This window comes from Electrona antarctica (assembly GCF_951216825.1).
Source record: "Electrona antarctica genome assembly, chromosome: 18".
Classification (NCBI taxonomy): domain Eukaryota; kingdom Metazoa; phylum Chordata; class Actinopteri; order Myctophiformes; family Myctophidae; genus Electrona; species Electrona antarctica.
In genome coordinates, this window is record NC_136799.1 from 28,283,636 (window position 1) to 28,297,625 (window position 13,990).

General features: G+C 41.7%; 2 protein-coding genes across 3 annotated transcripts; one reads left to right on the plus strand and one right to left on the minus strand.

Annotated features, from left to right (window-relative positions):
- Nucleotides 1-5,418: 5,418 nt before the first annotated feature.
- On the plus strand, nt 5,419-9,181 carry ptafr (platelet-activating factor receptor; the record flags this gene model as incomplete). Its single annotated transcript, XM_079528633.1, has 2 exons — nt 5,419-6,553; nt 8,088-9,181. 2 exons carry the CDS (start codon nt 5,419-5,421, stop codon nt 9,179-9,181), a joined length of 2,229 nt encoding a protein of 742 aa, XP_079384759.1.
- Nucleotides 9,182-11,104: 1,923 nt separating this feature from the next.
- Nucleotides 11,105-13,076, minus strand: LOC306942150 (uncharacterized protein). 2 transcript variants are annotated; one of them, XM_079527890.1, is made up of 5 exons: nt 12,786-13,076; nt 12,213-12,509; nt 11,919-12,056; nt 11,740-11,767; nt 11,105-11,482 (listed from the first exon to the last, which is right to left on the minus strand). In XM_079527890.1, the coding sequence occupies exons 2-5, from the start codon at nt 12,358-12,360 to the stop codon at nt 11,365-11,367; spliced, it is 432 nt and encodes a 143-aa protein (XP_079384016.1). In that variant the 5' UTR covers nt 12,361-12,509; nt 12,786-13,076; the 3' UTR covers nt 11,105-11,364. The 2 variants fall into 2 exon arrangements, with proteins under 2 accessions (XP_079384016.1, XP_079384017.1); XM_079527891.1 differs by having other exon boundaries at nt 11,106-11,479.
- Between the last annotated feature and the right edge of the window lie 914 nt (nt 13,077-13,990).

Sequence of the window (13,990 nt, forward strand, 5' to 3'; positions counted from 1 at the left end):
AGTGCATAGCCTACTGGGTAGTGGGTGGTGAGCTACAGATCCGAATCTGGACACTGATGGTGAAACGGTGATTTCCACTCCCTCACGGTTTGTGTGGTAGGACAAAGACCTCACAAAACACTGTCACAATACAGATACAAGGGCCCCAATGAGAACAAACCAAAATAACTATTTTTATTTTGGGCTTTTATTTTTGTTTATTATTTTTCATATACTGCAGTTGTTGTAATATATTCTATGTCCATATTTTGGTAATAATAACAGGTGGCCACATAACAAATTCTATTCACTGTTGTCTGTGTCATTATTATCACTGGCTCTTAAAAACACTAGAGTGCTTCTGATACTATAGTTATGGATGGAGGACTTGCAGATAGAGGTTTAGATTTATGACTGGGAAGGTGCTTAGAGGCCCAGACACAAACTGCTTAAGAATGTGTTTGTTTACCTCACAGAGAGGCCGGGTCTAACGCAGGTAAAAAAATAAAAATAAAACAAATATTGACCTCTGCTGCCCCCAAGTGTTGAAAATGCATTCCTACACTGTTTGGCCAACAACAGGGGGGTGAAGGTTTGATTGATTGATTGAAGTATTTATTAACAGTTTTCAGAATTACAGTACATTTCAAGCACAACTCAATACATAAACTGTTAACTGTGAGTGGACGACACCATAAAGCATTACACTTGTTTACAAGAGGTTCCACTGTAGTATAGTATAGTGTTTTTTGATTTCCCGGCTGTTAAAGCAATCCTGGGCTTCCATAACACCTCAACAGTGCGTCAGTGCCACAGCTGATCACCTCCATGCCACGCCACATTGATGAAATAATTTGTTCAAAAGTAGCCCAGACCAAGTTTGACTGCATACAAAATATTAATGTGACCAGATTTGACTGAGAGCCTGCCATCGCGCACATTCCAGCTTTTCACCAGAGGAGAAAAACTTTTTTTTCCCTCTTTTTTTCAAAATGAGTTAATAGCACAAGCAGACTCTTCACATACTAGAGCATGTCTGAAATAAGTGTCAGAGCTGAAATCGACATGTAAATATGAAATAAATGCTTAAACATGTAGCTAGGTGTAATGTTAGAGACCACAGAAGTGAACCTTTCAAGCATGTTTTCTCAACTCGCTGTTTTCTGCAAGACATTACTCTATAAGCCATATCTCCAAAACTGGTGGGCCAAACTGAACAACCAATATGTCAATTTGATTACCTGCTTTCATATGACATAAAAAAACGAAAATTAAAAAAAATCCAATGGCACCACTTTTCAGATGGTTGACATTCCTTGTTTAAAAAAAACATATTTTTAATGGTCTCGTAAAATATTCTAATTTGTTGAGATAGGATTTTTTTTATTTTCATGAGATGTACGCCATAATCATCAAGATTAAAACAAAAAAAGGTTTTAAATACTTCACTTTATGCACAATGAATTGAGAATATATGAAAGTTTCACTTTTTGAATTATATAGTAAGGAAAAAATGAACTTCTACACAATATTCTAATTCATTGAGATGGAGCTGTATATACAGTACACACACATTGTGCATTGTTGCATTGTTGCACATAGCCAAAATACATTAATAATATTAGGTCTGCCATTCCTTTTAATTTCATTTTAGGGAGAGAGCAACACACACTCACACACACACACACACACACACACACACACACACACACACACACACACACACACACACACACACACACACACACACACACACACACACACACACACACACACACACACACACACACACACACACACACACACACACACACACACACACACACACACACACACACACGCTTAAAGCTGCACTATGTACATTTACTTTCCTGACTTCTAACCCGGATTTGAACCCATTTTCTGAAACCTTTTACCATTGAGCTAATAGAGCGTACACTTGCTTGCTCAGGGAATAAATTCTTGACCTTACGTTCAGGTCAAAAGTAGGCTGTGTTGGGACCCAAGAAAAATGCCTATAGTAAATTAATTTCCTTCCCACGTCATGGGCAATACTTATTCAATGCATTTTTGCATAGACAATTCCCTTATGGACTTTGGGTTAAAAGTTCTACTCATAACGAAAAGTGACCTGACAATACGGCCTACAGATGAGATCCTGTGTCTAGGTGATACATAACCTTTGACACAATCTAAAAGAGCAGGGAGACTAGATACAACCTCCCGAAGTAATATACAGATTGGACCAAATTACATTTTATTCATTAAACAAAAGTTACATAGTGCCAATAGTGCTTACCATATAGCCTAGAGTAGATATATCTCTTCACAGGCTGTACTTCAGAGCACAGTATGCCTATCCCTACATTATACATTACTACAACATGCAGCAAGGGGATTTACAAGATTGCTCAAGTGTGAAATATGATCCATTTGATTGATGTGAAACTTGAGTGGAGAAGCAGTATAGGCTACAACCCGAGGCTGGAGGAAACACTGCAGGAAGTGTTGCCTCATCATGGACTTTCCTGATGTCTCGGAGAAGTTCACACCTCAAGTGTAAATGACGCCTATGTTCCCACAGCACCCCATCTGAAATTATTTTATGCCAGGGACTGTGCTACAAGATGTTGTTAAAATGTTTCAAAGATTTTCAAAATGTTTCCCTTTTTGCGACGCATTGTGAGTTTGTAGATCTACTATTTTCAAATAGCCGATGTTAAGTGGAAAAACTTAGCCTATAGTCGCTTTTTTTTAACTTGTTTTCACAGACCTGGCCACACCCACCTCAGCTTGTTTCACTATGACGCCTAGTTCCCAGTCTTCCCACTCACACAGCACTCACCTCAACAACTTATTCACTCTAGTTTAGAACTGCATGCAAGTGCTTTGGGTAAGTCAACCTTACTGAATTAAAATGTGCAAGGTTGTTTAGTAGACTTTGGAGCCAGGGATTAGGCATGCTATCTGATATCATGATAACGTTATCATTTCATAGTTGTAGAATGTTTTAAAGATAATTAGGCCTATAATTTTATAGGGTTTGCTGCGCTCGAGAATAAACAGTGTATCTATTTTAAAAGCATTCTGTCACAATATAGCCCAGCCCAGTTGTTCTTAACTCAGGATGTGGTGACCCACAGGGGTCCTTGAGGGGGTTCCAGGAGGTTCCCAGCTAAATGATGGAGATTTGGTAACCAATTGGATCCGTAAAGTTAAACATCTGTATTACTTAATTTACAAGAAGTCTACACAAATAGAGAATGTCGATAAAAAAGGTCAACGTTTGCCTGTTATCTCTCCTATGGTAACACATCAATACAGCATATGGAGTTCGGGGTCTGAGAGGCTAAATCTCAGCAAATGGTGGTCTGTGGCTCAAATGCCGAATAAATAATGGACCTTGATATGAAGAATGTTGAAAACCACTGGCTTATAAGACACTAAGATTAAAGGCATTAGCAAGCTATACATTTGGCATACAACTTCCGCAAAAAAAGTTGGATTTCAACGTTTCTCCTCTGTAAGTTTGTTGTAGTTGCTGTCCATTTAATTATGTGTCCCCATACTGTGCTGCTCGACTCTAAGAGATACCATGTCGTATTCTGGCTATGTTCCATGTGGACAGCCATATAGAATATGTGTTAAAGTGTTAAAGAACTTAATATTGAGAACATTTTTAATAGCTGGTATGATTTGTAAAGATGGGGATGCAATAATACTAGGATCAGTGATGATAATTAAAGTTGCATTCTATACATATTATTGCCCACCCATACCCGTGCACATGCAGGCAGGCAGACAGGCTGCAGTAGCCTCGTGTGGCCAGACTATATCACTGCGTGGCCGAGCGGTGCACGCCACTCCTTTAAATAGCTATGTGTGTCCCTGTGTCTGTCTGTCTGAGTGTTTAGAGTACAACCTATTGACCCCTGCAGATGATTGGGGTCGTCGGGTCACACACTGTTCATTCACACTAAGCAGTCAGCAAATTGGGATCGACGTCGCATTGGGGGCACGCACGCACGCACACACACACACACACACACACACACACACACACACACACACACACACACACACACACACACACACACACACACACACACACACACACACATAGAGAGGAACGCCCACAAACATCACATCCGGTTGTTAGCCTGAGGTAAAATATTTTGTTTGGCTCCATTAGAAAGCAACGAGCGACAATGCTGAAGGGCTTCTGTGTTACATTTTGCACAAAGAATAAGGTTAAAAATCCGGAATTAAATTGTATACGTTTGCCATCGAAAGCAACAGAACCCATTAGAAGGACAGAGAGGATGAATGTTTACGTCTGCATGCAGTCTATTCATTTAACCAGTAAAACTAATTGACAATTTGAGACGAGTCTCTTTTACAAGATCAGAATCAGAATCAATCTTCATTGTCATCACATTACAAGTAGGGTGGTTGAAAAACGTGCAGGCTCATCATTGGAGTTAAAAAGGAATAAGGATAGAGAGAAGAGAGGAGCATAGTGTGGGTGGGTGCTTGACTCAAAGGCTATAACAGGAAGAAACCACAAATACACAGGGCAGGGAAGACATGTTTCAATATTCTAACCACACACCTGGGGTCTATTAGAGCAGGGGTTCTCAACCCGTGGGTCGCGACCCCTCGGGGGGTCGCCAAATTATTTTGGGGGGTCGCCAAATTATTAAAAAAAAAAAAAAAAAAATGAATGGCTGGAAAAAGGAAATGAAGAGTTTACATATAGTACATGCATACACCTTCCCTAATGTATATCTGGTTTCAGTATTTCTTAATGGTGTATTGTCTCTATTATTAAGGTTATTGTAGCAGTCAATTTATATTGGGGGGGCGGGAGGGGGCAGGGCGGGGGTCCCGAGACATTGCCAAAGCATTTCCGGGGGTCCCAGGCCAAAAACGTTGAGAACCCCTGTATTAGAGTAATGTTAACTCCATAAACACATACAAAACAGAAAAAGTACAAAAATCACGGCACGGCATGGAGACAAAAATAGCTGATCTGTACAAGCTCACAAGCTTGTACATACTATTTTTGCTGAATGTTTGCCTTGCCAGAATAGGGTCACTAGGGTTAATGTGTCCGAATTTCTGCTTCTGACTGACATATTCATTGCTCATTTGCATGTTTGCTGTGTTGTCTCATGCTGCTGCTGCTGCTGCTGCCCTTCTAGGAATTGTTGTTCACATGCCACCACCCCAGCGATCACCCATTGTTCTGGATTTATGTACTGTACTATGGGGGGGTTCAGGCTTATTTGGAACTTGTTTGCTCCTCATAGTACCTAAAAGCAGATCCATTCATCGCAAAACTCTTAGTTTAATATTAATTAAATATTGTTATTCAATTTGCGAGTTGTCCTGAGTCTCCTGACTGAAATATTGTCTGTTGTAATTTTACAGATAGAAATGTTGCCCTTAACGGAACACCGGTCTACAGAGCCCACAGTGGAGACATCAGTGACCCTGGCTTCCGCTAAAAAATCCTCTATGTTTTCCCCAGCTGCCACCAACGAACCCTTCCTGGATTCCGAGTTCCGTTACATTCTCCTGTCAGTAGGTTATGGCATCATCCTTGTCTTGGGGTTCTTCGCTAACTGCTATGTCCTATTTGTCCTGCGCAGTCTCTGTGGGGCTAAAGCCATGCGTGAGATCCGTATCTACATGACGAACTTGACCGTTGCGGATTTGCTGTTCGTATGTGCCCTGCCATTCTGGATTGGCTACTACAGTCGCCATGGTGACTGGGTCTACTCTGACTTCCTGTGCAGGTTGACTGGCTCGATGTTCTTCATCAACACCTACTGCTCCATCCTCTTCCTCGCAGCCATCAGTGTCAACCGGTACTGGGCGATCACACGGCCTCTGGATGCAGCTGCTTCTGACAACTGGCGCCGTGGTGTTGCCGTTACCATCACTATTTGGGTGGCAACTTTATCGATGGCCATTCCCTTCCTGTTGTCACCGGGGGTCAATGTAGATGAGAGGAACGTGTCACGATGTTTTGAGGGATACCATGGGGAAAGTGATGGGGAGAAACGGGTTGTGGCAGCCACACATTTTGCCATCATTGGCATGTTCTTTGTGGTCTTTCTCCTCGTAGTGGTTTGTAACCTCCTTATTGCCCGCGCCTTGCTGACAAAATCCCCTATTAAGCAAGAACACAGCTTTGCATCCTCTGGCATTAAGCCCATAGGAGTTAAAGGCAGGGCTCTTCAGATGTTGGGAGCAGTTGTGGGAGTGTTTGTCGTGTGCTTCCTGCCTCATCATATAATTCAAGGCCCCTGGACACTGGCAGTTCTGGAGATCAGGGAAGGCTGGGGCAGCACGTCCTGGGACCTGCAGACTCGCCAGGCTCTCAATGATGCCCATCAGATCACCCTGCTACTTATGGGGCTCAACTGCATTCTGGATCCTGTAGTTTATTGTTTTGCCACAAGGAAGTTCAGAAAGTTCATTGTGGCCCACTTCAGGAGAGTCAAAAATAGAGAGTCTTGCTCACACACGGCCATCACTCAGATTAGCATGGCGAGCAGACACCAGAGTGAGAGACGGTCAAATGAGCCTCTGGACGTAGAGGCCCAGAGAGGGAGAGACTTGAAATGTTGAAAGTAATGTAAATATTTCCGTCTGTATTCAGTATTTCCTTCTGTCATTTGGCCACTTCTTTAAGACCACTGAACATTTTGCCAATATAAATTATGATGAACCCCAGTCCACATGCAGTCAGGTATACAATATCACTCATTTCCATTGAAAACACCCTGTTACTTTCTAGAACTTAAATGTTTTCTTTTACTCAAGATTGTTTGCTAAATTCTTAAATTGTAAATTCTAAGGGCCCTATTTTCATCAGTGCCTATACATTTCTTTGTCTATTTCACTATTTTGAAAAACATTATAAAATTGTTCAACTAGCCGATCTACAAGCTCACAACATGTCAATGTAGATCGGCTATTTGAAATATTCAAATCTGTTTTTCAAAATAGTGAAAAGGGCAAATAAGTTTAGGGATAAGGCCATAAGGGGTGAGGCACTGGCGAAAATGGGGCCCTAATTCTTCTTAATAAAGTCAAGCCTTTTTGTGTCATCTGTATATTGACTTATTGCTGTCATTTAATTTTTGCCTTTACTGTGATTAAAATAATGAATATGTTTCATTGCCTGTTCATCACCAGTGCCAGATGTTTTAATTTCAGATAGCCTCCCAGAAACAGCCCAGATATGCAGTCAAAACCATAGTCAAAACACATGTGGAAAAGGAGATTGGCTTCTGCTGCCCTCAAGGGATGAAAATGCACTGCTACACTCTCTACTATGTCTAAATAAAACTACCACCAGGCCAGCCACTAAAGGCATTGGGCAAGCATTTTTTGAAAGTCATGCACTGTTGACAACTGTTGATGCAATTAACAGAGGATGTGGTTTTGAGAGTATAGCATAGTTTTGTCAGTATAACACTTCAACTTCTTCAAGTTATCAACCTGAAGACATCTGGACGGATCTTATCCTGAAGACTGTTCAATGCTCATAATTCTGTGCAGTGTAAAATACAATAACAAAAGTTGGATTTCAACGTTTTCCCTTGGTAAGTAGGCTCAATGGTTGTTATATATACGTGCGTGCGTGCGTGCGTGCGTGCGTGCGTGGGTGCGTGCGTGTGTGGGTGTGTGTATATATATAAATATATATATATTTAAGTTATAGTCACCTCCCACTGATTTTAAAATCCAATTTCAGGCTTACAATAGTATGGAATATCAAAACTCAGTTTGAAGCTCATTCATATCTTTGCTGGGAAAAAGAGAACCTCGGGTCGGACTCAATCTTAGCTGGTTGAAGCAACATCTGAACCTTGATATGGTATGCACTCTACCAGGTGAACCATCACCAGGGCAAAGAAATCTTCACTTCACTTTAGGTTAGAGTCTATTATGTTATAACCTGTATATTGCCAATTGTATTTCCACAGAAATTGTCCTCTTAATGGAACACCTGCCTACAGAACCCACAATGGAGAGTTTGGAGACATCGGTGTCCCTTGGTACAACAGAAAATTCCTCTGTGGTTTCCCCAGCTGCCACCAACGAACCCTTCCTGGATTCCGACTTCCGTTACATTCTCCTGTCAGTAGGTTATGGCATCATCCTAGTCTTGGGCTTCTTCGCTAACTGCTATGTCCTATTTGTCCTGCGCAGTCTCCGTGGGGCTAAAGCCATGCGTGAGATCCGTATCTACATGACCAACTTGACCGTTGCGGATTTCCTGTTCGTATGTGCCCTGCCATTCTGGATTGGCTACTACAGTCGCCATGGTGACTGGGTCTACTCTGACTTCCTGTGCAGGTTGACTGGCTCGATGTTCTTCATCAACACCTACTGCTCCATCCTCTTCCTCGCAGCCATCAGTGTCAACCGGTACTGGGCGATCACACGGCCTCTGGATGCAGCTGCTTCTGACAACTGGCGCCGTGGTGTTGCCGTTACCATCATTATTTGGGTGGCAACTTTATCGATGGCCATTCCCTTCCTGTTGTCACCGGGGGTCAATGTAGATGAGAGGAACGTGTCACGATGTTTTGAGGGATACCATGGGGGAAGTGATGGGGAGAAACGGGTTGTGGCAGCCACACATTTTGCCATCATTGGCATGTTCTTTGTGGTCTTTCTCCTCGTAGTGGTTTGTAACCTCCTTATTGTCCGCGCCTTGCTGACAAAATCACCTATAATGCGACAACACAGTACTCAGAGTACTGCATCCTCTGCCACTAAGCCCAGGGGAGTGAAAGGCAGGGCTCTTCAGATGTTGGGAGCAGTTGTGGGAGTGTTTGTCGTGTGCTTCCTGCCTCATCATATAATTCAAGGCCCCTGGACACTGGCAGTTCTGGAGATCAGGGAAGGCTGGGGCAGCACGTCCTGGGACCTGCAGACTCGCCAGGCTCTCAATGATGCCCATCAGATCACCCTGCTACTTATGGGGCTCAACTGCATTCTGGATCCTGTAGTTTATTGTTTTGCCACAAGGAAGTTCAGAAAGTTCATTGTGGCCCACTTCAGGAGAGTCAAAAAAAGAGAGTCTTGGTCACACACGGCCGCCATCACTCAGATTAGCATGGCAAGCAGAAACCAGAGTGAGAGACGGTCAAATGAGCCACTGGACGTAGAGGGCTAGAGATGTTGATTTATTTTAAAATTAAAATTAAAGAACAAAAAAAAGACACATTTTAAATTATGGAAATACAATATTCATTATAATACGACAATTTACTTCTCTTTCATGTCTATGTTCCGGACAGGCACCTTGTCACCAGTGTCAGAATCATAGATATATAAAACATAGATTGGTTACATAACCAACAACAGCCAATTCGCAAACGTTATGCAAAGCTCGGCCAATCACAGCGGAAGTTCAATTTGATTACTCCGGAGGGAAAAAAAAGTATTACAATAACAATAGTCTAATAAGGGAAAACGTTGCTCAGGGAATACATTGAATCTTGCAACCATCAGGTAAAGATTTGTGTCAGATCCTGTGTCTAGGTGAGACATGACCTTTGACACAATCTAAAGGTCGCAATAAGAGCAGGGAGACAAAATACAACCACCCCAATTGTACTATAGCCTACAGTTGGGTGCCACCGATATTGTCCCTTATCATTTGACCCATTTAGGCCTGACCTCAAAAATTTCAAAAATCCTTCTAAATCCTCCAGTTTTCTGAAATAAATATTTTCACGATTTTTCAAAAATAGCAGACCTACAAGCTCGTAGCGCGCCACTCGGTGGCGCGCTATGAGCTTGTAGATCTGCTATTTTTTCAATAGCTAAATTATAACATAATGTTTAAAACACCAAAAGGGGTTCCCGCCCAAAATGGGTTAACTGTCCTTTTGCGCAGATCACGCAAACCTCAGCAAAAAGAAAAGGACAATATCGATGGCCTCCAACTGTATATGAGTTATATTGTATTAACATACTCTACCATACATATTGGACAACATTACATTTTTTAATTAAAAAGTTACATAGTGAGGCTTTAAGTAATAATAATGAAATATACATTGATATAATATATTTCGTCATTGTGATCAGTCTTGATATATGTCATGTTTGGATTGGTATTGTGAAGCAAAGAAACAGAAGTTACAATCTTAGGCCATATTTCCACTGTATTGCAACATTGCTCTATATATAGTTCTCAAAATCGAAATGTTCCATCTTAAGAGTCCTTATTAAGAGAGAGAGAAACCTCACATAATATGATTCAGCTGTCAGCCTTATTTTTTGTCTTTTATTGTTACGATTAACACGTTTTCCCACGCAGAAGGAAACTATATATTTTCCATTCCAAATATATTTTCTCCCGTGTATTTCGCCAATACAATATACAGTTTTTGAGCCCTCAAGCGTCATCTTCATGGGCATGCTTACTTTACTGTGCTTTTATTTGTTTTTGCTTCATTGTTTAAATGCTCCAAAATCATATTGTGACACTGAAATTGCATATTGTTTTTCTGTTCCAGTTGATTCAATTTCCCCTCTGGGATTAATAAAGTATATCTCATCTCACATCTCGAAATCAATCATATAATCATCATTAAAAAAAAATTGTACCCGTGTCTGTCCGTACCAAAAAAAAAATCACACCCGTGTGAACTGAGTGGTGTAAGGTTTTATATAGCATGATCAGCTGTGGTCTGACGTAATGTCTGACGTTAAAGATCTTTGGCTAGGTAGACTCGTCTTCTGATGTGATGATTTGTGACCATGAAGTTGATTCAGCTGGAGTTTTTGTCCGATGTGAGGTATTATATAAGGTAAGGTATTATATAGCCTGATCAGCTCTGATCTGACGTAATGAAATCACACCTGGATGTGATTTCACAACTGGCTTTTTTTGTGCAGAGAAAATGACCATGGTTGCTACGGTCATCCAGTTCACCCGGGTGTGATTTAATTACGTCAGAAATTATTTTGAACATAGCAACCATGCTCATTTTTTTCTGCACACAAAAGCCAGTTGTAGGAGTGGTTTACACCACTCAAAAAAATGAGCACGGTTGCTATGGTTAGTATGTGACGTCACTATATAAGACCTTACACCACTCAGTTCACACAGGTGTGTTTTTTATTTTGGTAGAGGGACAATGTCTTAGTATATTAGTTACTCTATTAAAGTCAAATGTGCTTAATTTGCCCCATTCCTCTGATCTGTTTCTGCATGATACCCGCATCACCTTCACAACAGTAGAATGTTCACATCTCTTTAGGACAGTGTTTACGACTCATCAGTCATTAGTCATTTTATGGCGCGGTGCTTGACTAACACACTTCCTGTCTTTTCAGGACAGACTTTCATAGATCATAGTCATCCGCAGTCATGTAGGTGGGATCCAGGTCTGAGTAGCTTTTGTTGGTGCTCGTATAGTTCATGTACACCTCTCCTTCATCTCCGCTGTGTGGCACGTCCCTCCTAGTGGCAAAAAGAACCATAGGATGATCCTCTCAGCACTCAGAACAGACATGATCATGTTAATAAAGATGTATAGTTCATGGCATCGTGAGAGAGCGATAATATGTGTGTGTGTGTGTGTGTGTGTGTGTGTGTGTGCGTGCGTGCGTGCGTGCGTGCGTGCGTGCGTGCGTGCGTGCGTGCGTGCGTGACGTGAGTGTGTGACGTGTGTGACGTGTGTGACGTGCGGGTTAGGGTTTTTTCCATCAAAAACTTACTTTGGTACCACTGCAGGTCCATCAATACCTGAAAATAAGGAGGAATAAGTTATGAAAACAAACAAGAACTTTTAGCTTTAACGGTCCATAAAACAGCATTTTGCTTTACATGAAAGAGCATCTATTCCAGCATATTGTGTGTCTAAACAAACAAGAAACCATTGGGTGAAACCGCTTGCCTTTAGCCAGTGCATTGGTAACATGTGGAGCTGCTCTGTCATTGGCTCTCTGGTAACACAGCCAGAGCAGAATAGTGAGGATGATGATCCATGCCAGGAATGACAGGATGAAGGCTGTTAAGCCTAATTTTCCAACAACTTGAGTAGGGATAAAGGAATTAGAACAACAGATTCAATTTGTTAAGTGTGCAGAACGAAACCACAAAACAAGTTATACAATCAATTATGCTATGCATGATGCATAATGTGAGAATTCATGCCGCTTAATATTTCTGTCATATGAAGTCTACAAACCATTTGTAGGTAGAGAGATCACGTCGACTGTGTGGTTAGGGCTCTGCTCTTCCTGACGGATCCCCTGAATGATGCTCAGAGCATGGCAGGAATATTGAGCGCTCTCCTCTGCCTGGGTGAGGGTCAGGTCTCTACTGCTGCCAACCATTTCCCTGCCGCCGTGGTCTGTCCATTTGTCCCAGGACCAGTTGACAGCCGAGGGGATGGTGGAGGCATCGCAGTGAAGAGTGACACTGTCACCTTCCACAATGATCGAATGGCTGGGAGCGGCCACCACCCGCAGAGGGGAGAGCTTTTCTGGGGAGGAGGGAATATTGGAGGATGGGGAAATGGACAATGGAAAAACAGAATATAGACATTTTCCAGCCTTTTAATAGAAAAATCCAATTAAGCCCTATTGTATATGTCATGCAATGGTGTTGTGCAACAAAAACAGCCAATCTACAAGTTGTGAGCTTTCTATTTTAGCTTATTTTATGTTTGAAAATATTTGCCGTTGAAAGTGGTTAAACAACATTAATAATTTTATATGCAGTAATATTTGATTTGATGGAAAGAGAAAGACATACTTACCAACGACGACCAGATCAACTGAGTCACTGCATACTTCAGGCTGCGTACAACACTTGTATTCTCCAGTTTTATTAACACTGGCTGTGAAAGTTAGATTAACACTATAGCCACCTTCAACACGTTTGTCCCAATGGTACCAAGATGTGTTATTGTAGATTGTATTGTTGTCACCACAGCAGTTCAGACGTACTTCTCCATCCACTAGAACCGCTCTCGCTCCAGTAATGTTAAGAGCAGGAGCTTTCTGCAGAAATCCTGTAGAAACAGGCAAAAGAAGGGTCGTCTGAACGAGATGTCAGCCTTCTTGCATCCAGAAAACACTGTGTCCAACACAAACAAATAAAAGCTATCTGTGGTGTCCTACAGCCGGCACAGGAGGAAGAGCAGTCTCCTAGGAATCTGATGAATCCCAGACCAGTTGGCTCCCTATAGGCATCCCTATTTCGTGCATTAAATACTATCTGGGTAAAATGTAACATTTTAAACTTCTAGTTTTACATTTTCAAAATGTTCAAGAATATCAAAATGGTTCTTTTAGTAATTGTTGAAAATGTGAAAGTATGAAATAGACTTTAAGTGGTTAAATGTTTGATTTGGCTTATTTGGCCACTTCAGCCATTTTGCAAACAGAGCTTATTTTAAGGATGTTTAGGACACAAGAAACACTTTCCTGGGGTTTTTATTCTTTTTTTTGAGTGGTGCAAACCACTCCAACAACCAGTTTTGTCTGTATCTCTGTTTGTGTCTGTGATAATGCCAGCCGATGGTCGGAGGCTCCAAGCAGTAGACAGGTCCACAAACATGTTTCCAGGCATTTTATTGACCTCCAAAAGTGTCTTCAGACAGTGCAAATACAAAAATAAATAACTACTGACCAAAATAACGTTCCACAAACAGGAAACAACATTAACACTTAAGAAAATAACAAACAGGAACTGTTACAGGCTTAAATGCCTCCTGCGATGAGGCCCTGGCTCACAGTTCTATCCTGTTGCTCTTTCATGACTAGCCTCAAGTGAGACTGAACTGCCTCCACCTGCAGCAATCCTGCTATTAAACAAGTGGGGCAAACCATCCTCTAATCAGTAAGTGATCAGTAAGCCACGACAGGGATGCGGTAAGGGATGCGGACAGGGATGCGGTAAGGAAGGAACGAGACTTCGTCTCGTTCCTTCCTTACCGCATCCCTGTCGTGGCAATAATCA

Excerpts from the sequence above, each read along its gene's own strand:
- LOC306942150 (XM_079527890.1), bottom strand. The coding sequence starts at position 12,360 with ATGGTTGGCAGCAGTAGAGACCTGACCCTCACCCAGGCAGAGGAGAGC. Across the intron at positions 12,057-12,212 it reads GATCTCTCTACCTACAAATG|TTGTTGGAAAATTAGGCTTA; the intron begins GTTTGTAGACTT and ends TCCCTACTCAAG. Across the intron at positions 11,483-11,739 it reads GGACCTGCAGTGGTACCAAA|GAGGGACGTGCCACACAGCG; the intron begins GTAAGTTTTTGA and ends TTTTGCCACTAG.